At 49.4% G+C, this 20,593-nt stretch overlaps 2 protein-coding genes across 32 annotated transcripts in view; one reads left to right on the plus strand and one right to left on the minus strand.

The window, feature by feature from the left end:
* The first annotated feature begins 13 nt into the window (after positions 1–13).
* DDX51 (DEAD-box helicase 51) lies at positions 14–5,734 on the plus strand. 2 transcript variants are annotated; one of them, XM_036921889.2, is made up of 15 exons: positions 17–369; positions 456–607; positions 2,381–2,531; positions 2,800–2,945; positions 3,026–3,097; positions 3,171–3,277; positions 3,410–3,518; positions 3,599–3,744; positions 3,935–4,133; positions 4,213–4,328; positions 4,422–4,538; positions 4,729–4,830; positions 4,938–5,001; positions 5,092–5,226; positions 5,371–5,734. In XM_036921889.2, exons 1-15 carry the CDS (start codon positions 87–89, stop codon positions 5,395–5,397), a joined length of 1,926 nt encoding a protein of 641 aa, XP_036777784.1. In that variant the 5' UTR covers positions 17–86; the 3' UTR covers positions 5,398–5,734. The 2 variants fall into 2 exon arrangements, 1 of the variants encoding a protein (XP_036777784.1); XR_005032091.2 differs by lacking the exon at positions 5,371–5,734 and having other exon boundaries at positions 14–369; positions 4,661–4,830; positions 5,092–5,230.
* Positions 5,735–11,195: 5,461 nt separating this feature from the next.
* The window catches only part of EP400 (E1A binding protein p400), a 101,226-nt gene continuing 91,828 nt past the window's right edge, over positions 11,196–20,593 (minus strand). For 26 of the 30 annotated variants that reach the window (XM_036921887.2, XM_036921881.2, XM_036921878.2 and 23 more), the window contains one exon: positions 11,196–20,413. In XM_036921887.2, the coding sequence (XP_036777782.2) occupies positions 20,144–20,413 (270 nt within the window). In that variant the 3' untranslated portion in view covers positions 11,196–20,143. The remainder of the gene's footprint in view (positions 20,414–20,593) is intronic. The other 4 variants (XR_008993741.1, XM_036921860.2, XM_036921859.2 and 1 more) reach the window with 4 other exon arrangements.

The raw sequence follows: 20,593 nt of genomic DNA on the forward strand, positions 1-20,593 counted from the left end.
TAACCGCCCGGCGCCTAGTGACGTCACCGCAGCGCGCCTCTTTGTCATCGCAGCGGGCCGGGCGGAGAGGCGAGGGTCCGGGCGGCATGGCGCTCTTCCACGTAGCGCGGTACGCGGGCCCCGAGGCTGGAGGGGCGGAGGCCGAGGCGGACGGCAGGGCCCGCGCACTACTGGAGCGGCTGCAGTGCCAGGCCAGAGAACGTCAGAGGCAGAGGCAGTCGCAGCAGCCGGATCCCGCGGAGGCCACGCAGATCGCGGAGGCGGCGGGGAGGCGGCGGCGGCGGAGGCCGCGCAGGCCGCGAAGGCACGAGAGCGGGGAGGCGCCGGTGCGCAAGCGGCGGAGAGCGGACGGCGAGGACGCGGGTGCAGGTGGGGCCGGGCGGGGCGAGGGAGTGGCTCCGGGGCTCGGGACAGCGTGCGGCTGACGCGCCGCCCGGCCCCGCTTCTGCCCCCAGAGGACAGCGAGGAGGCGCCGGAGAAGAGCAACGTGGGTACCCGGGCCTCGGGGCCGCGGGAAGACCCAGGCGGACGCTCCCCCGAAGTGGTCTCCGGGCCCCCAGCCCACGCTCTGCTGCTCGGCGGCTTCAGGAGAAGTAAGGTGCCAAAGGTGAGCGGCCGGGGTCGGGCTGGCCGGCTGCTTGAGGAAGCCTTCCTCCTGCGCTTCAGGGCGGCTTTGGCGTGGGACGTCGCCTCTGGGCGTTAGGTGAAGACTGAGTGAGCGCCTTCACGGGCTAACAGGCCTCACCTCAGCTGACTGGCCTCTAGTGGTTTCCTTAGTAGTTTGCTGCAAACCTTAATATTTCCACCTTCAGTTTTAAGTTTTCCCTTGTCAACAAAAGAAAGGTAAAGCTGTAAAAGTTATTTGCATCTATTTGGGGTCTTAGGGATTACAGTCCGAGAGATATTGTGTTCCGAATTGCTTTAGGGTTTTTAAAAGTAAATGGCAGGAAGTTAGTTTACTTAAGTTGTTTTGAAGATTTTGTGATGGGAGGGGGCAGAGAGTTTGTATGTTATCCAGTTCTTGTTTGGTTGCTATGGCCAGAATCAGGCAAGCCTTTAAATCCATAGCAGATTGGTGGTCTTGAGAATGCGGTTGGCATTCCTCTGAGACAGGAGACTGCTAACAGTGCAGACCCATTTCCTTAATGGCCTCACGGATCCATTGTAACTTTCTTCTTGCCATGTTGATTTGTTTGTCCCTTTTTACACCTTCTGTAAATCAGCATATTAAGCTGGCTCCCGTGCTGCTATCAGAGATCTCTTTAAATGGCTTCACTTGCTTAGGGTTGTTAACCTTAAAGCTAAAACTGTCAGTTACTTTACCCCCAAAAATGGGTTTTCCTGGGAATAGCAGAGAATTGCAATTCAGGGCCTGCAAACTACTGGCAAACTGTAGGTGAGCCCAACAGAGGGGAGAAACATTACTTTTATGGTGAAAGGGGAAGTCCACTGGAGAATAGCACAAGTTCAGGGTGATGGTGGTTTCTCCTTGGCTAAGTTGCAAGGGTGGTCAAGTTTCTTGTAGGAGAGCAATGTGCATCCTTCCCTGTTGCAGCCTGCACTTGATTCTTTCCTGTGGAGGCATCTTCTGTTGGGTCTGTAACTGACCCTTTTTCCTGTGATTGCAGTGGGCACCCCTTCTGGCCTCTCTACTCCACTTAATTTTTATAGGGTGTGCCCATAGGAGCTTCCGCTGTGCACTCACTGATTTAGTGATCAAAATGGGAGATTCCACTAGGTTCCTGGGCTGGTGTTTATCTGAACAGGGCGGATTTTCAGTAAACAGACCTGTGAGCTACAGGGCTCCCAGATGACAGCTGCTGTGCTGGGAGCCATGAGCTTGCAGGGTGCCCAGAATGCCACTGTGGCAGGGCACATGTGAGGTCCATGAGGAAGGATTGGAAGACAGGCAACAGCCTGGTAAGGTGGAGGGCGGGGCAGGTGTGTGCCAGGCAGAGGGCAGGGTTGGGGCAAAGGCTCTGAGGCAGCAATGAGCTTGGTATGTAAGAACAGAGAGGTTTGTGTGGCTGGGCACAGCCAGTGATAGAAAATGAGGGCAGGCAGGTGAGTGCTAAGTTCTGGAAGGCAGGGTAGATGTGCTCAGAGTGTGTGTGTTGCACCAGGTGTGAGGAAACTGCAGGTGGTTTTGCTCAGGAGGGTGGCACCTTATCACAAGTGTGTATTTTATAACTCTTTTAAAGGCTGCATGGGAAGTGGGTTGTGGGGGCCTGCGGAGAAGCTGGGAGCCTGAATGGGAGGCTTGTCAGGCCTTCTGCCTGCGGCCTCCCCCAGGTGTCTTGAGTCTGTAGTTTCCCAGATACTGGCTTCCCCAGCAAGGTGGGCCTTGGAGTTCACCTGGCCTCTCTCTCACCTTGGATAGGCCCAGCCTTTCCTGCCATCATGGCTGGCTGAACCAAGCTGTGTTGGGAAGAATGTCACTGAAGACCTGGTGCCTGTTGAGGACATCCCTGAGGTCCACCCAGACCTGCAGAGGAAGCTACGGGCACATGGCATCTCATCCTACTTTCCAGGTGCCACAGCCCTGGGCAGGGGGCAGGGGGTTCCTTCTAGAGCTCACTTGAAGGCCCCAGCTCAGCAGTAGCCATGTGAGCAGCCCCACCCATGTCCAGCTTCAAGAGCGGGCTGGGTTGTGGCATCACGCCTGGGCCTGATGCTCCTGGAGGCTCTGGTGCTATCCTTGAGCAGTGCAGCCCAGCCTGGAGGTCACAGGAAGAGGCTGCATCCGTGATCTCGGGTACCCTGCGTGCACGTGACTTGCTCCTTATCCTGTTCCTCCAGTTCAGGCAGCAGTGATTCCCGCTGTCCTGGAGAGCTTGACCAACGGGTTTTTGGTGGGCAGAGGTGGCTATCAGCCCAGAGACCTCTGTGTCTCTGCCCCAACGGGCAGCGGGAAGACGCTGGCCTTCGTCATCCCTGTGGTACAGGTATGCACAAGGAACCCACCCTCTGAGTGGGCTCGGCAGGCAGGGAGCTGGCCCTGCTGACAAAGGTGGCTCTCCTCCAGGCCCTGCTGCATCGAGCTGTGTGCCAGGTCCGCGCCCTAGTTGTGTTGCCCACCAAGGAGCTGGCCCAGCAGGTATGTGGACTCAGAGTCCTGTGGCAGTGGTGTGGGGCTCAGGCCAGGCTGGTGATGGCTGCTTCTCCACCAGGTGAGCAAAGTGTTCAACATCTACACAGACGCCACTCCCCTGCGGGTCGCCTTGGTCACTGGACAGAAGCCACTGTCCAAGGAGCAGGAGAGCCTGGTCCAGAAGACGTAGGTCCTCTGCTGGGCTGTGGGCTCTTCAGGGAGGCAGACCCAGCTTGGGGAGCAGGGTCACTGCTATCGGCAGCTTCCCTGAGTTGGGGGGTTAGCCTGAGTGCCCTGCGTATTCACTCTCCTCCACAGAGTAGACGGCTTCCGCTGCCTGGCTGACATTGTGGTGGCCACCCCTGGTCGCCTGGTGGACCACACCGACCAGACTCCAGGATTCAGCCTCCAGCATCTCCGTTTCCTGGTATGTCACCTGGAGGGAGTCTTGGGCTCGAAGCTGACGTGACCTCAGCTGCCAGCCCCTGGGCCTCCTGCTTCCCTCAGGTCATCGACGAGGCCGACAGGATGATAGACAGCATGCACCAGTCTTGGCTGCCGCGGGTGGTGGCAGCAGCCTTCCCAAGTGAGGCTGTCAACGATCCCTTTGCTCTGCTCCAGAGAAGGCAGCCCCAAGCCGTGACTGCTGCCAGGTACCTGCATTGAGCACTGCTCTGCCTCAGTGGGGTCTCCCTGAGCTCACGCTCCTGTCCACAGTACTCATCTTGGAGACCCACTTTGCCCTGCCCCAGTCTGGTCTGGCCAGCATTGAGCCTGGACAGGGCTCAGGCAGGTAGGCAGGCTGGGCCATAGCTGCTTTCCCAGCACCTGCCCCTCTTTCAGCACCAGCTGTCCCCAGATGCCACTGCAGAAGCTGCTCTTCTCAGCCACCCTGACCCAGAACCCGGAAAAGCTGCAGCGGCTGGGCCTCTACCAGCCTCAGCTCTTCTCCACAGAGCTGGCGTGTAGGGGCTCCAGAGACATGAACACAAGTGTGGATGCAGACTTAGGTGGGAAGTACACCTTCCCCACAGGGCTCACGGTGAGTGGGATGCACAGGGATGGGAGAGGACCTCACCCAGGTGCTCAGGACCCAGCCAACCCCGTGCCGTCCCCCATAGCACCACTACGTGCGCTGCAGCCTCCGCTTCAAGCCACTGGCCATCCTGCATTTGATCCTCAAGATGAATTTCTCCAGGGTTCTCTGCTTCACCAACTCCCGTGAGACCTCGCACAGGTGAGGCCCATGGGCGGGCAGGTTTGGAGGCAGAGGCAGGAGGCTGGTTTGGGTCTGGCCAGCCCTGCTCTGGCTCTGCATTTTCCTGCCCAGGCTCTTCCTGCTAGTCCAGGCTTTTGGGGGTGTGTCTGTGGCTGAATTCTCCTCTCGCTACGGGCCTGGCCAGAGGAAGATGATCCTGAAGCAGTTTGAGCAGGGGAAGATTCAGCTGTGAGTACTTGGATGGGAGATGGTCCTGCTGGGGTTGCCCACCCCAAGGGTCAGCCTGCACCCCAGAAGCCTGCTCCCTATAGGAAGTCTTATCTCCTAACCCCATGGTGGCACCCCCGCAGGACCAGGGGCATGGGTCTCAGCTCCTGGCCTGGGGCAGGGTCCACATCCCCCCATCATGCACCTCCAGCCTCATCAGCACAGACGCTACAGCTCGAGGCATCGACGTGCAGGCTGTGCAGCTTGTGGTCAACTATGATGCCCCCCAGTACCTGCGGACCTATGTGCATCGGTGAGGGCTGGCCCTTGGTCTTGGGTGGGGGTCCTCAGAGAGAAACTGCTGTCCCCAGGCCCCTGGAGGGCTGGGGGCCGCACTGGAGGTGGCCTGCTTGTTTTCAGGGTAGGAAGGACAGCCCGTGCTGGAAAAACCGGACAGGCCTTCACACTGCTCCTCAAAGTGCAGGTCAGTCCTTGGGTGTCAGTGGGACTGGGGGCTCTACTGGGCACCCTCCAGGGAGAATGGGACCCCTCCTGCCTGTGTGCTTCCCTGCAGGAGAGGAGATTCCTCCAGATGCTGGCTGACGCTGGGGCACCTGAGCTGCAGCGGCATGACAGTCCAAGTGAGCTCCTGCAGCCGCTGGTCCCTCGGTATGAGGAAGCCCTGTCCCAGCTAGAGAGGGCTATCAAGGTAGGGCACAGCACTCCCCCTCTGCCACCCCATGGGGAGCCAGACCCGGGGTTTGCCCTTGTGCTAACTGGCTGGGGAAGGGGCTGGGCCAGGCCGCAGACTATGGAGGGGGGAACACCATGTGTGCTTCCTCTTCTCCTCCAGGAAGAGCGAAAGCAGAAGGCAACCTAGGCTGGGGGCTCTGGGGACAGCGGGAACTGAGCCTGCGGTGGAGCAGCAGTTCCCTCTTGCTGGAGTTAACTACCTTCTCTCTGGAAAATCCTTGAACACCTACTGCTGGATGTGTGAGCAAACAGTGGGACCTCTCGGGTGTCCAAGAAGGTGGCGGTGGGAGGGCCTTCCTCCCCAACCATACCCCGCCCCTTGCACCAGGCCCCTGGACGTGAAGCCCTTTCATCGCTGCCCCAGGCCCATGACCATCAAGGACACACAAGGTCAGCCTCTCATGGGGTGACCTTTCTGGAAATAGGACTTTAGTAGAACTGTTAAAATTACTTCAGAACTGACAGGGTGCCCTCTCATGTTCTTGGCTCAGAGCAGGGGTTTAACTTTGAGCCAATTTTAGGACTTTAGCTCTCCTGACATCAGTGTGCTCACAGTCCTGCATTGGAAAGGCTGCCCTGAATCCCTCTCAGGGTGAAGTGGCTGCGCTGGGCACAGGGGCTGGGAATGGTCCCCCAACATCTGTGCCATGTGTTTGAAAGTACACACCCCTCAGGGCATTGCCACAAAGCCACCACCCTCAAAACTGCCTCCTTTAGCCGTTCTGCAGTCCCCGAGGGCCACCCCCCCCATGGGCATTTTCACCCAGTCACCTCAGACCCAGTGGTCTGGCAGCTCTTTAATGGATCCCAGATCATGCTTTCCTGCAAGAGAAATGTGTTCAGAACTTGACCACAGGCTCTGTTTTAAAAATATTAATCTTCAGGATTGAGAAATTATTGGTACGAAAATAATCAAACATGAAGACAACATGTTATAAATTCCAGCAGGCAATGACTAAGTGTAACACTAAGGAGATGGACAGGGCATGCCTTGGCCCCAGCATTCTCATTCTTTAGGTAAAGATCAAAACACCAAGAAGATCCATTCCCGTAAGTAGCTGGAGGAGTTCTGTTGTAGAAATGTAGCTCAAGACTTGGTGCCCTTCTGAGCTACATGCAAACCCCACCTACCATTGTCAAGAACTGGTTGGATGCACCCAGCGGGCTACATGGTGGGCCTTCCTCCAGATCTTGGTGGAACACAAGGCCCGACGTGAAGCAGCTTGACAGCTAGCCCTTGAGTCACATTCTCTGCCTGGGACCAGGCTGAGCATGTCGGTGGTCTGCCCCTCATTGCCACCGAGCACTGTGGCCATGTGCTGGGGGGCCATTTTCTCCTCCATTTGCCACTTGAAGAATGTTTGCCTGCACTATTGTGTGCACCTGTGGTTTTATCTGTTCTGTGTAAATGGCAAAAAGTGAGATGTTAACAGAAACTGCCAAACTTTCCAGGGCTCTGTCACTTTGCATTCCCATCAACAAAGGACAGGTTTCTGTGTCTTTTAGGCATTGGGATGGATGGGTAGCAGCATCTCACAGTGGGTTTAGTTTGCATTTACCTAATGACAGTGATGAGTATCTTTGCATGTGCTTACTTGCCATGTATAGAGCTCTTTGTCCAAGTGTCTAAATCTTTCCCACGTTTAAAGATGGTTACTGTCTTATATATGTCTCTGCCCCTGACTCCTGACACAGAGTGCCCAAACCCTTGGAACCTCCTGAGTGACAGGGTGCCAAGAGCATCTTTTGTTCCAAGGAGAACAGACGATTCCGGGTGGGCTCCTGGATGGAGGTGATAACAGTAAAGGCTAAACTGTAATCAGAAGATGGAACCCCAGCCCAAATCCTATTCTCTGGGGAGCAGAGAGCAGGTGGGGATTGAGTTAATCATGCCCATGTAATGAAGCTTCCACAAAAACCCAAAAAAGAGAGGTTCAGGAGAGCTGGTTGGTGAGCCCAAGGCAATGCGGGAGAGTCGTGGACTCAGGGCTGGAAGCCTGGCACCCTTTCCCCACACCTTGCCCTACATGTCTCTTCCAGAGTCTCCCATCTTCCCATTCCTGAGTTGTATCCTATATCTTAAACCAGTAATCCACTGAGTAAACTTTTTCCCGAGTTCTGAGTCATCCTAGCAAAAGATGCAACCCAGGGACAGCTGTGGAATCCTCCCATTTACAGCTGGTTGGTCAGAGGGCAGGTGATAGCTTAGGACTTGGAATTGGAGTTTGAAGTAGGGGCCGTCAAGAGAGCTGAGCCCCTCACCTGTGGGGTCTGCACTAACACTGCAGTTGGTGTTGGGAATTAGTTTCAGCAGACAACCAATCTGTGGTGGCCAAGACCAGAGAATCACCTGTTGTAGAAGACTAAAGGGTGGTAAAAGATTTGTTAAACTAAAAACGGGCTTCCTAAATGCTTCCATAGGTAACGATCAATTACAACTGGCACTCCCCTTGGCTAGGGGCTTAGAAAGGCACCTGACCTGTTCCATTGTTGCAGAATGTGAGTATGCCAAGTGAGAACTAGGCAAGATGGTGGTGCAGGCCCAGCTTCAGATCCCAGCTAGATGATTCTGCATTGTGGGGCCATCCTGTGCATAGTAGGGTAGTCAGCACCAGCCCACGCTACTATCCACTGGATGCTGGGAGCAGCCCACCCCCAGTTGACAAAAGTGTCTCCAGACATTGCGTACTGTCCCCAGCGCCGAGACCTGGATCTCTGCAGGTCCCTGCGCTCCCCAGGGATTGGGGGCTAGGCCCAGACAGCCCTCCCACTTCCTCCAGGTGGAACCCCCCACCCCGGGATCTGTGTGTGCTACCAAGAGTGCACCTGCCACTTGAAGTAACTGTTGAGTGTCCCTCCCTCGTCAGCCCTGCACTGAGTGGTGCCAGCCAAGGGAATAGCACTACCGGTGACTAGAGGCTGCTCTTGTCTTAGGCTGTGTGCACATACATCCACTGCATATTTTCCTACGACACCACGACAGTGCAATAGGTCCATTAGAATGACAGTTACTAAAAAGATAGGAAATAATTGGTGAGGATGTGGGGAAACTGGGACTCATGCACAGCTGGTGGGAGTCTAAGATGGTGTGGCAGCCATGGGAGAGACTGGTGGCGCTCAAAAATTTAAACAAGGGATCCATATGGCCCAGTGACGTACCTCCTGGGTCTGCACCCAAAAGAACTGAAAGCAGGGACTTGAAAAGACGTGTACACCTGTTGTCAGAAGCAGGATTCACAGCAGCCGAAAGGTGGAAGCAGCCATCTGTCAATGGAGGATAGACCACTGGCCCTCACCTCGGGGTGGCTGTGTCCCCAGGGACAGCAGGCAATGTCTGGAGACATTTTTGTCAATGGGGTGGGCTGCTCCCAGCATCCAGGAGGAAGTAGCCTGGGCTGGTGCTGACTACCCTACTATGCACAGGATGGCCTCACGATGCAGAATCATCTGGCTGGGATCTGAAGCTGGGCCTGCACCACCATCTTGCCTAGTTCTGCTGCAGGACCCGCCCTTCCTGCCCAAACTGCACCCAGCACACATGAGCACAGCAGTACCTTGGAAAGGCCTTAACAGTCTGATTAGAACCATCATTCTCAACTTTGTTGATACTTGGGAGAATCTGGTGAAGGGTCAGACTATCTTGGCCCACATTTCCATCTTAAACCTACTAAGAAATCAAGACTGGAAGCAAATGCCCTCAAGCTGATAAAGAGCACCTACAGCTAACCTACACTAACTCTGGTATCGGATGGATGCTTTCCTTCTAAAATCAGGAGCAAGGCAAGGGTGTCCTCTGACAATGGAAACTAGCCAGTGCAACCAGCCAAGAGAAATAAAAAGCATACAGATCATAAAGGAAGAACTAAAACCCTTCAGACAAAGTAATCATAGGAAAATCCTAGAGGGTCCACAAAAAAAGACTACTAGAACTAAGAAATGAGCTTAGCACGATAGAAGCGCAATGTATAAAATTTGTATTTCTATAAAAAAATTTTAAAACTAATAGCATTAAAAAACATTATTCAAGGATAAATCTGAAAAGAGATGTTTAAGATATGTACACTAAAGCAACAAAATATTGCTAAAATTTTAAAAGATGTAGAAGAGTTAATGGGCCAGAAAACTCAATATCGTTGATATATCAGTTCTCCCAAAGTTGACCTAAAATTTTATTTAAAATTTTTTTTCCTTTTTAAATTGAAGTATAGTTGATATACAATATTCTATTGGTTTCAAGTGTACAACATTGATTAAATGCTCACCCCAACTAGCGTAGTTACTATCTGTCAATATAGATAGTACAGTACTGATTTTATTTTCTATGCTGTACTTTCATCCCCATAACTAAGTCATACTGAGATTTTGTGCCTCTCTCCCCGACCTAAAAATTTAATGCAGTGTAAATAAAAACCCCAAAAAGCTTGTACAGAAATTGAGAGAAGCTGATTCTAAAATCCATATAGAAATGCAAAAGGACCTAGGGATAGTCTCAAAAAAATAATGCTGAAACACCTGGACATCCATATGCAAAAAACCAACTTTGATCCACCTATTATATGACAGGAACACAAATTTTAAATGGATCATAGACATATATGTAAAACCTAAAACTAAAAAACCCCTAGATTTGTGAAAATTGTAGTTAATCTCTGTGAATTTTTCTCAAATCCTAAGTAGAGTTATACCTTAAAAAATAATAAATAAATAAATAGAATAAAATAAAATAACCCCTAGAAGGATAGAAAATCTTTGTGATCTTTATGACTTTGCATTAGGCAAAGATTTCTTAGCTACTAACACAAAAATCATGATTCATAGAGAAAATTTATAAATGGGACTTCATCAAAGTTAAGGCTTCTGCTCTTAAAAAGACACTATTAAGCTAATGAAAATATAAGCCACAGACTAGGAGAAAATATTTTCAAATCACACTATCTGATGTAGGACTTCTACCCAAAAGAAATCTCAAACTCAATTTGAAGAAAAAATCTTAAATGTGCAAAATATTTGAATAGACACTTCACCAAAAAGTATGGATTGGAAAGAGCACATGAAAAAGAAATTGGAACCCTCACACATTGCTGGTAAGTATGTAATAAAACTGTACCCAGTTTGAGAAACAGTTTGGCAGTTTCTTTAAAATTTAAACATACACATGATTGTGCCATTCCACTCCTAGGTTTTTACCCAAGAAAAAAAGCCTATGGCCATATGGACTTGTATGCAATGTTCACAATGATAAATTTACAAATATTTTGTATATATGGATATAATTTTTTTTTAACTAGTAGAGCCCAGCTCTATTCACTAATAGAGATAATACACTGTCCTCCAAGGAGAGGTAGGTGAAAAATATGAGTGTAATCAGAAAACTAACTTTATCATTAATTTTAAAGCTAAAAACCACTAGATGGCAAAATGATAGTTTATGAAATTAGCCATTCCTAAAAAAATATAATGCATATCAATGGAAACTACTTACACATATTTTTAAAAACTAGCTCCCAAAACTCAAGAGCAAATATATTAACATACGGAAACTAATTCCATTAAATTAGTAAAAGGAGTGCTATTACCACTTGTATTCAGCTCAACAGAGGTTTTAAAATGAACTAAATAGGGGAAATGAAGTTATTTTTATTTGTATACCATGATTGTATGCCTAGAAAACCTAAGAGACCAAAAATTAAAATAATTCGGTAAAGTGCTTGGAATCAAGATAAAAACACAAAACTCAGCTTTTTTTCTATATCAGCAATAACAATTGACACGGAAGTGGAAAAGGTATTGCATTCACAATGGCCACAGAAAGCATTAAAATACCAATCAATACCTTTAGCAAGAAAAGTAGAGCATAACCTGAAGAAAACTACAGTCTTATTTTTAGGACATAGAAGGACATGAATAAATGAAATAAGAGACATGTTCCTAAATGAGAAGATTTAATATAAAATACCACACCTTTGAAAATGAGCACACACCAGTAATGCGATTCCAACAGAATTACAATGTGTCTGGCTTTTGTTTTGCTTTAGAAATAGGCAAAAATCACTTTAACACTCATAGGAAGAATGCCTAGGGGTTCTTTACTTAAACAGTATTCATACTCCAGGCTCCAGTGATAGATCACTGTTGTCCCAGCACAGAAACAGACAATCCAAAAATATACAGCTAGTGGCATTTACTTTGAACAAAATAATGCTTTATTTAAGGAATTATGCTATCTACAGAAAAGAAAAAAACTAGTTCCCTATCCCACAACACTTCAGACAGCATGCAGAGCTAAATGTTACCTTACTCAGAAGGAAGAGGGAGAGAGAGACTATTACAATAACATTTGGGAAAAATTTCTATAATCCTGAGATAGCTAAAACATTCTTAATAAACACGGCAGAAAAACTAGATGCCACACAGGGAATAGGTAACTCTAGAAAGATGTGCTAAAGTAAAAAGGACAAAAAATGCTCGGGGAAAACATGAACACTTTATCTATGGCTGCAAAAGGTAAAAAATCCCTAATATAGGAAGAGGGCCTACAGGTTAGTAAAACACAACTTAGTAGGGAAATGGGGGACCCACAGGCGGCTCAGAGAAGCTGCCAGGCTCAGCAGACAGAAAGCCGGGTGCCCTGCCGGCTTTTCAGCCGCCTCACTGCAAATGCAGATGCGCAATGAAGAGTGCTGCCCTGAACGACTCAGGATTGTGAGCTGCTGACTTCCCCCGTACCTACTGCATGTCCTTTGACCCATTGTCCCAATTTAGTTCAATGGGGTTGGAGCCTATGGAAATGGCACCAGGGCCGGCGTGAGATTGCTAATCTCAGCAACGCCAGCGGGGCGAAACCCAGGGGAATGACCGAAGACATGCGGTATATCCTCAGGCCTGCTCAGCCGGCGGACTTGCATGGGCGTGGAGACGCAGCCAGTGAAAATGGGTTAGGCGTGGGCGGTGGTCACAGGGCTCAGGGCACAAAACAGCCGGGAATTCCGACTTTCCTGTGGCGTTTGGATTTCTACGAGAAGGTATTTTGTAATATTTAAAAACTAAGTTTACCTCATTCTAAGATACAAAGTCAGTTTTCCAAAGTATCTTGAGTCTCAAAGGAGTCCAAACGAGCCAGAAGCGCAGACGGAATCCCCCGAGGCGGTTGGAGAGCAACACTTGGGAAGGCTGCCCGGAGCGGGATTGGAACGCGCATCTTTGCACTGTCCCCCTCACGGTGGCGCCACAATCTAATGGGGGACCAAGACTCGCTTCAAGCCTTTGCTCTCAACCGAAACGGATGGGGCCCCATGGCTACTTGGGCGGCTTACAAACGTCCCTCAAAACAGGACCCTCCCAGCACCGCACCGGGGCCGCTCGCTCCATGACGATGAAAGCTACTGGTCGCTCATGTTCGGCGTCTAACATTGCCAGTCACCTCAGCTGGAGCCCACAGGCCCAGAAACATAGGTCACGCCACAGTTACCGGCCGCGTCTCAGCAAGCGCGTGTGCGACACCCTGCTCATCATCTTCGAGGAGGAGCAGCACCGGCTGGCGGAGGGCCGCCCGGCCCCGACCCCGGGCCCGGCCCCAGAGAGGCTCACCTCGGACGCCGGCCACTTCGCCAGGATCGCCAGGTCGTCCGCAGGCGGTGTAGCCTCGGGTGTGCGGCGTGGCCACCCTCTCCGGGTGCAAGGGGCGTTCGCGCAGCTCGGCGCCCCCGGCTGGCGGAGGCGCGCCGAGTCCCTGAGAGCACGGTGGGGGCAGGTCACCATCGACTGCAGGGCCTACGGGGTCCCTGCGGTGAGAGGAGGCGGCCCCGGGCGGGGTCACCATTTGAGGAAGTGCGGTCATCGCTGCGAAAGGGTAGGCTCGACCCCTCCAACCAAGCGAGCCTACAAACTGCCCGGCCCAGTGCGCAGGCGCATTCAATCGGAGCTGTGGGGCAGGGCAGCGCCTGCGCACTGAGCTTCCTGCCGCCCGCCCACCTGCTGCGCGAGGGCAGAGCTGCCGGGCTTTGTGTTATGGTTCGCAAACTGACGCCCCATCCGGCAGGCAAGTAGGGCAGCCGGCGCAATGCTGGGAGGAGAGCAGGCGTACGCCTATCTCCGCAGCCCCAATCACGTGCCCCCCGTCGGCGCCCGGATCCGCCCCTCTATCTACTTAGGGCATCCCGACCCCTCCTCAGGCTTCCGGCGTGGCAGTCTTTCCTGCCGAGCTAAGAGCACAGCTTCAAGACTGGACAGGAAGCTCCTGCGCATTATGCACCCAGCAAGTACACCAGTTACTGTCCACCCCACTCCCATTAGCTTTGATCCCACTGAATCGGGATAACAGAACCGAAGTGCAGCCGGGGAAATAAAACAACCACCGTCTAGTACAAAGTCCTGATGGAGAGCAAGACCATTACGGACAATGGGAATGAAAGGCCCACACTGCCGACGGGGCTGGTCCAAGGAAAAAACAAACAAACAACTGCAACAGGATTGGAACGAAGCCGTGCACGGCAAGTTGAGAATACGAACGCCATCCGGAGAGGACGGTCCTCTGGGACCTAGTGAGTCAAGGCAGCCGCTCGGGATCAGGCAAAGAAGCTGGAACCTGCCCCCATAAACAACAAAGATTCCTGGTGCGGGTGCAGGGTGAACAGGCTATTTTTAGGGCCTTTTTAAGAAAAAAAGTAATTCATGCGCCCGGCAAACTGTTTTAACCAATTAACGGTGCGGAGTAAGCACCCTTCATCCCTAAGCACCCCCAAACCGCCTCCCTCCCAGGAGACAGCTGCTGCCAACCCATTTCCAGGATATTCTATGCACATCAAGCATACACGGAGTTCCATTTTGGTAGCCCACCAGACAACCACTCTCCGCTTTCTTAGCACACCTTGGAGACCTTTCTAGTCCAGACCAGTTAGCACTTTCTAGTAGTGCTAACAGTCTATTCCAGGGCAATGGGACCTCTGGAAGAGGGGTTTGGAGTATGGATGATGCAGGCTGAGGACAGAGCAGGAAAGAGCTGCTGCCCAGAAACTGTGGCAAAGCCCCTGCTCCCCCGAAGGGCCTGGAGAGTGGGGAGGGCACTGGCAGGGCTGAAACAGGAGCTGAACACCTACCTGACAGGAGGTTACAGTCAAGGCAGACCTGAGTGAGACCTCCCAAGCTGGTCTAGGTTGTGCGGCCTGTAGGAGGGCCTACAGGGCACTTTATGTTAACGTAAACTTGGATGCCCCCATGCACTGGAGCTGGTGACTACTGGACTCGGGCACAGAGGTGCTACCCACTGTGGCCAGAAGGCAGAATCGCCTCTTTCGAATGGCCTCAGCCCTACTAGAATGCACACATAGCCTCTTGGCCAGGTAAGCCCACCCTCTCAGCCTATTTTCTTATGTACCATTGGCAAAAGGTGATCAGAGTCCCAGGATAGACTCATGGATCTGAAAACACACAATCTTATCCTCTGAGAAAAATCAGGACAAGAGAATCAACAATTGAGGGCAGGTGCCTGAGAGTGGATGCTTTCTGAATGTCACACCTGCCTCAGGAATGTGTGCAGAGGGGGAAACCGAGGCACTGAGGGCAATGTTGCTGGCCTGTATGTAGGTAGGTGGATTAGCACCCCATCCTCCAGCACCCGGTAGCCCTCAGCAGAAGGGCCTGAGCAAGGGCCCCAGATGCACGTGAGACTGAGCTCCTCGCTTGCCAGAGGGACGTGAAATGGGAGGCTGTGCCCCAATTCCTGTGGTCAAAGAGAAGAAGCCAAAACTAACCACAGATTTCTTGGGGCACTTTGAATAAAGTGCAGTTTTTATGAAAAGTAGGCATTTTTTGTAAACATAAGTTTTTCTTAAAAGTAGTCTAAAGGTGAAAGACCTATACCCTGAAAACTATAAGACACTCTTAAGAGAAATTAAAGAGGACACTAACAAATGGAAACTCATCCCATGCTCTTGGCTAGGAATAATTAATATCATCAAAATGGCCATCCTGCCCAAAGCAATATACAGATTTGATGCAATCCCTATGAAATTACCAACAGCATTCTTCAATGAACTGGAACAAATAGTCCAAAAATTTATATGGAAACACCAAAGACCCCGAATAGCCAAAGCAATCCTGAGAAGGAAGAATAAAGTGGGGGGGGGGGGAATCTCGCTCCCCAACTTCAAGCTCTACTACAAAGCCACAGTGATCAAGACAATTTAGCACCGGCACAAGAACAGCGCCACAGACCAGTGGAACAGAATAGAGACTCCAGACATTAGCCCAAACATATATGGTCAATTAATATACGATAAAGGAGCCATGGACATACAATGGGGAAATGACAGTCTCTTCAACAGATGGTGCTGGCAAAACTGGACAGTTACATGTAAGAGAATGAAACTGGATCACTGTCTAACCCCATACACAAAAGTAAATTCGAAATGGATCAAAGACCTGAATGTAAGTCATGAAACCATAAAACTCTTAGAAAAAAACATAGGCAAAAATCTCTTGGACATAAACATTAGCGACTTCTTCATGAACATATCTCCCCAGGCAAGGAAAACAAAAGTAAAACTGAACAAGTGGGACTACATCAATCTAAAAAGCTTCTATACAGCAAAGGACACCATCAATAGAACAAAAAGGTATCCAGCAGTATGGGAGAATATATTCATAAATGACAGATCTGATAAAGGCTTGACATCCAAAATATATAAAGAGCTCATGCACCTCAACAAACAAAAAGCAAATAATCCAATTAAAAAATGGACAGAGGAGCTGAATAGACAGTTCTCCAAAGAAGAAATTCAGATGGCCAACAGACACATGAAAAGATGCTCCACATCACTAGTTATCAGAGAAATTCAAATTAAAACCACAATCAGATATCACCTCACACCAGTAAGGATGGCTACCATCCAAAAGATAAACAACAAATGTTGGCAAGGTTGTGGAGAAAGGGGAGCCCTCCTACACTGCTGGTGGGAAAGTAAATTAGTTCAACCATTGTGGAAAGCAGTATGGAGGTTTCTCAAAATGCTTAAAATAGAAATACCATTTGACCCAGGAATTCCACTTTTAGGAATTTACCCTAAGAATGCAGTAGCCCAGTTTGAAAAAGACAGATGCACCCCTATGTTTACAGCAGCACTATTTACAATAGCCAAGAAATGGAAGCAACCTAAGTGTCCATCAGTAGATGAATGGATAAAGATGTGGTACATATACACAGCGGAATATTATCCAGCCATAAGAAAACAAATCCTACCATTCGCAACAACATGGATGGAGCTAGAGGGTGTTATGCTCAATGAAATAAGCCAGGTGGAGAAAGACAAATACCAAATGATTTCACTCATATGTGGAGTATAAGAACAAAGAAAAACTGAAGGAACAAAACAGCAGCAGAATCACAAAACCCAAGAATGGACTAACAGTTACCAAAGGGAAAGGGACTGGGGAGGATGGGAGGGAAGGGAGGCATAAGGGCGGGGAAGAAGAAAGGGAATATTACGATTAGCATGTATAATGTGGGGGGGCATGGGGAGGGCTGTGCAACACAGAGAAGACGAGTAGTGATTCTACAACATCTTACTACACTGATGGACAGTGACTGTAATGGGGTTTGTGGGGGGGACCTGGTGAAGGGGGAACCCTAGTAAACAATGTTCTTCATGTAATTGTAGATTAATGATAACAACAACAACAACAACAACAAGTAGCCTAAAGGTGAGAGAGAAGATACAGGAAAGCAGCTGCAGACCGCCTGGTTACTGGGGGTTGGGTGGAGTGCCTGAGCAGGGTTCCACTCCTGAACTACCCCACACCCGGCCCCAGACAGGGTGCCTGCAGGAGCAGGTCTCACAGGGCCTGGGCAGCAGCAGTGGCATCTACATGAACTAGGTCTTCCCGTGTGTCTGGCTTTGAAACATAACAGCCAGATGAGTGTGATCTCTGCAGAGGTGATTTTCACCAAAAACCTTGTGCATGCAGCATTCCTTCTAGCTCCTTCTACAGTTTTGGGGAGGGGCCAGAGAAAGTATCTGCCTTCAAACTGCTTCTATTTCTTTTTTTTTTTTCTTCACACAGTTAGCATCTTAATTTAACCTGAATACTAGTTTTCCATGAAAGACAAAATGAGAAAGCATATAAAAAGGTCATTTTATTATACCTTTTTTTAGTGGGATATCAGCGCCCCTTAAAACCCTACTATTAAAGTACAAATGATTATGTTTACAAAGTATTTACAATTCAGTCTTTTTCCTTTATATTTTAAAACACAACAGCTATCTGGTTATAATGTTAACAAAAAATCATAAAAATTGCAAAAAGGAAGCCTAGTCCTCATCAGGCACCAAATCTGAACCAGTGCTCAGATCCAACCTCCTGTTTCCCATGGGATGCTTTCAAAACAGCCTGGCCTTAATTAGAACAAATGCCTCTTAAGTAAAGAATAACTGGGTAACTGCTTTCCCTGGTGGCAGATTCAAGTTTGACAGTGTTTTGGCTGCTGTGTTTACATTTTGTGTTCTGAAGATTTCTTTCAATCCTGACATACTGTATTGGTAGGAACCCTGGTTCACAAGGTAATGCAGAATTCTGCTAACAGAACAAGCTGAGAAGGCCTGGATAATTTCCTACACTCACACTTCATTTTTAAATATGCAAAGTTTAACCTTTAAACAGAAGGCCAATAAAACTATATACTGGAAGGAGAGTTTTTACTTAAATGACTCTACTGAAGATTACTAGGTCAGTGGTGACATCTAGATGTTACTAAATTGAGTGATACAAGTGAAACTAGTTTCTTTCCATATTTTGCATTAGGGGATCGCTGAAAAAACACACTTTGGAGGCAAGAGACTCTCACTCACAGAAGACAGGGCAGGAGTTCCACACTGCAAGTGTGCAGACTGCCAGTGCTGCTCTCTCAGTAGCTCTTGAGAGAGGTTGCTAAGTTCTCTTCTAGTGTTCTAGACTAACAGAGGACTTCCACGCAGGCAGCTATGTCTAGAATGTTCTAAAATAAGTGCACTCAGCATCTGATCATCTAAAAGGAATCCACCAATACCCACAAAGGACAAGAGGAAACAAGAAGGTTGCATAAATTAAATAAGCTGAAAAGAGAGGGTTCCTATATATTTTATAGGAACTGTTCTCCACAGTTGAGGATAAACACAGTGGAACTTTCCTTGGGACCCAGATTCAAAGCTGGGGCAGAGAGCCTTCCTGCCCACCACACTCTCGTGACAGCCCATGCTAAGCTAGAAACAGACAAGTTGGGTTGTAAGGAAATGTAGTATTCTGTTTTGATATGTTCAATTAACTAGTTAAATCCCTTCCATGTTTTTAACACTTGATATTCACTTTTTTCCAGATTTTTTTGCCAAGAGTTCAAAATTGAGCAGCCCAGCTGGCTTCACTCCATACCACATGTCACTGTCCACATAAACCAATGGCAGAAAACACCAGGGGACAGAAGATGTTCTTCCATGTCATTTAAAGAGACAGAATGGGGAGGGAGCAGCTTAAATAAACTTACAGTTAAGATCTCGCAGTATGCCGTAACTGGTCCTTGGCACACACAGGCCCAATACAACCAATTTCCTGGACCAGGTCTTGTAAAAGAGGCCCAGACCCATGGCAGAGAGGGCATCCCCAGACATGCGCCTTTAACCTAGGTAACACTTCCAGGAAAGCAGATATTGGCCAATCAAGTGCACTGCAAATATTTCCATTATCTTGACATAGTAAGAAAATAAACACAGGAGCAAACATGGGGCCTCTTCTGTGCCCCTCAACAGCAGGTCTCCCCCAAGCAGCATGGATGGTTCTCTGTGCAGAACCGTGAGCAAGTGCATCTGTTCATGTATGACACCCTGGCACAGAAAGCTGATCCTACAAGTCAATAATGGAGAGTTTCCTACCCCATTTCTATGGGTAACACTTGTACATTCTTGAGTAAGCCACTGTGTAGGAGGGGGTTTCACATCTGCAGACTGTTCCTGGGCTGAGCAGGAAGGCAAGGAGGGCGAGGAGTGGCATCCCTGCTCTTATGCTTGCCAGCTCCTCAGGAGTCACATCTGTGACATAACAATGCTTGCACGGAACTCGGCCCCAAACCAGTCCGAGACAGGAGTCGTTTGATGGAGCTGCTTCAGTGCACAAAGTCCAAACACGAGCTTTATCCAAAAGCTGGAAAAATCCGTGGGTGTGCTGGGATGGAGAGCAGTCCCATAGGTTCTGTTTACATGGCAACAAGTCACATTGGGAAGAGGGTCTGGAGAGGCCTCAGTGGTGCTGTTTGGAATGAAAATTCAGTGACATTGTTTTCCTTTGACACGAGCTGGGGACAGGTCATGCATGTGCTTTGATGGGTGTCAGTACTAAATATTTCCTTTAAAAGTTCAAACAAGTCATATTTTAGGAGGGAAGGAAGAAACTACCTTGGCATTCTCTGATCTGAAATGATCTAACCTTAGTCTTTCTCCTGAGAACCACAATGTGCTTTCAGGTAGGTATAAAGAACCCAGCAGAAGCAGACGCTGTTAAAGACCTCTGCAAAGCCTATTTTAAGACTCACTGCACATCCCAAATGGCTATTGTGTGCACAAAATGCTGCACACTAACAGGGAAATTCTAAATGGCTTTCAAGGCTCAGCACTATTGGTCTACAGGAGAAACTACAAGGTGAATCTGCTGGTCACTTCACCATGTGATACAGAAAATGGGGCATCACTGAGGACCTGCTCCCACATGTAGGACACACTGTAATAAAATGGTTAGACTCCTTTGTGTCTATCATAGTTCTTCAGGTGCTGGACATGTCAATGACACTGTCCCAGGGTAGAATAAACAAAATCTACCTGATTGGCGAGATGGAGGAATGCCACCTGCTTTCCCGACTAGGGGCACGGAGGTTTGGTGGGTGTCTTTAACCTGACAGCAGGGACCCTCATTTGTAACTTGGGCTGCTGGCTTGGGCTGTCGGAGCTGGCTGGCACCTGTGCTGGGTTGGCAACACCAGGGTTCTGCAGCTGGGCAGCCGTTGTCACAACCTGCTGCTGCATTAGCTTCTGCTGGACCACCTGTGCAGTCGCAGTCACTGCTGGGATCATCTGGACCTGCTGCCCGGCTGCTGTTGCCTGCGTGAGGGTCACAGTCTGTGGGGAAGCCTGAACCGCAATAGCAGAAAATACACGTTGCCAAGAAAACGCACACCAAGTGACGTGGCAAATTAACATTCCTTGCTGGGAAAGGGGCTTTAGAAAGTTAGCATGAATACTGTTGTCAAATGTGAAAACTATGTGGCATGTCAAAATACAACCTCTGGTTTCTAACCAAACAAAAGCACA

This window comes from Manis pentadactyla, chromosome 14 (assembly GCF_030020395.1).
Source record: "Manis pentadactyla isolate mManPen7 chromosome 14, mManPen7.hap1, whole genome shotgun sequence".
NCBI classification, from domain to species: Eukaryota; Metazoa; Chordata; class Mammalia; order Pholidota; family Manidae; genus Manis; species Manis pentadactyla.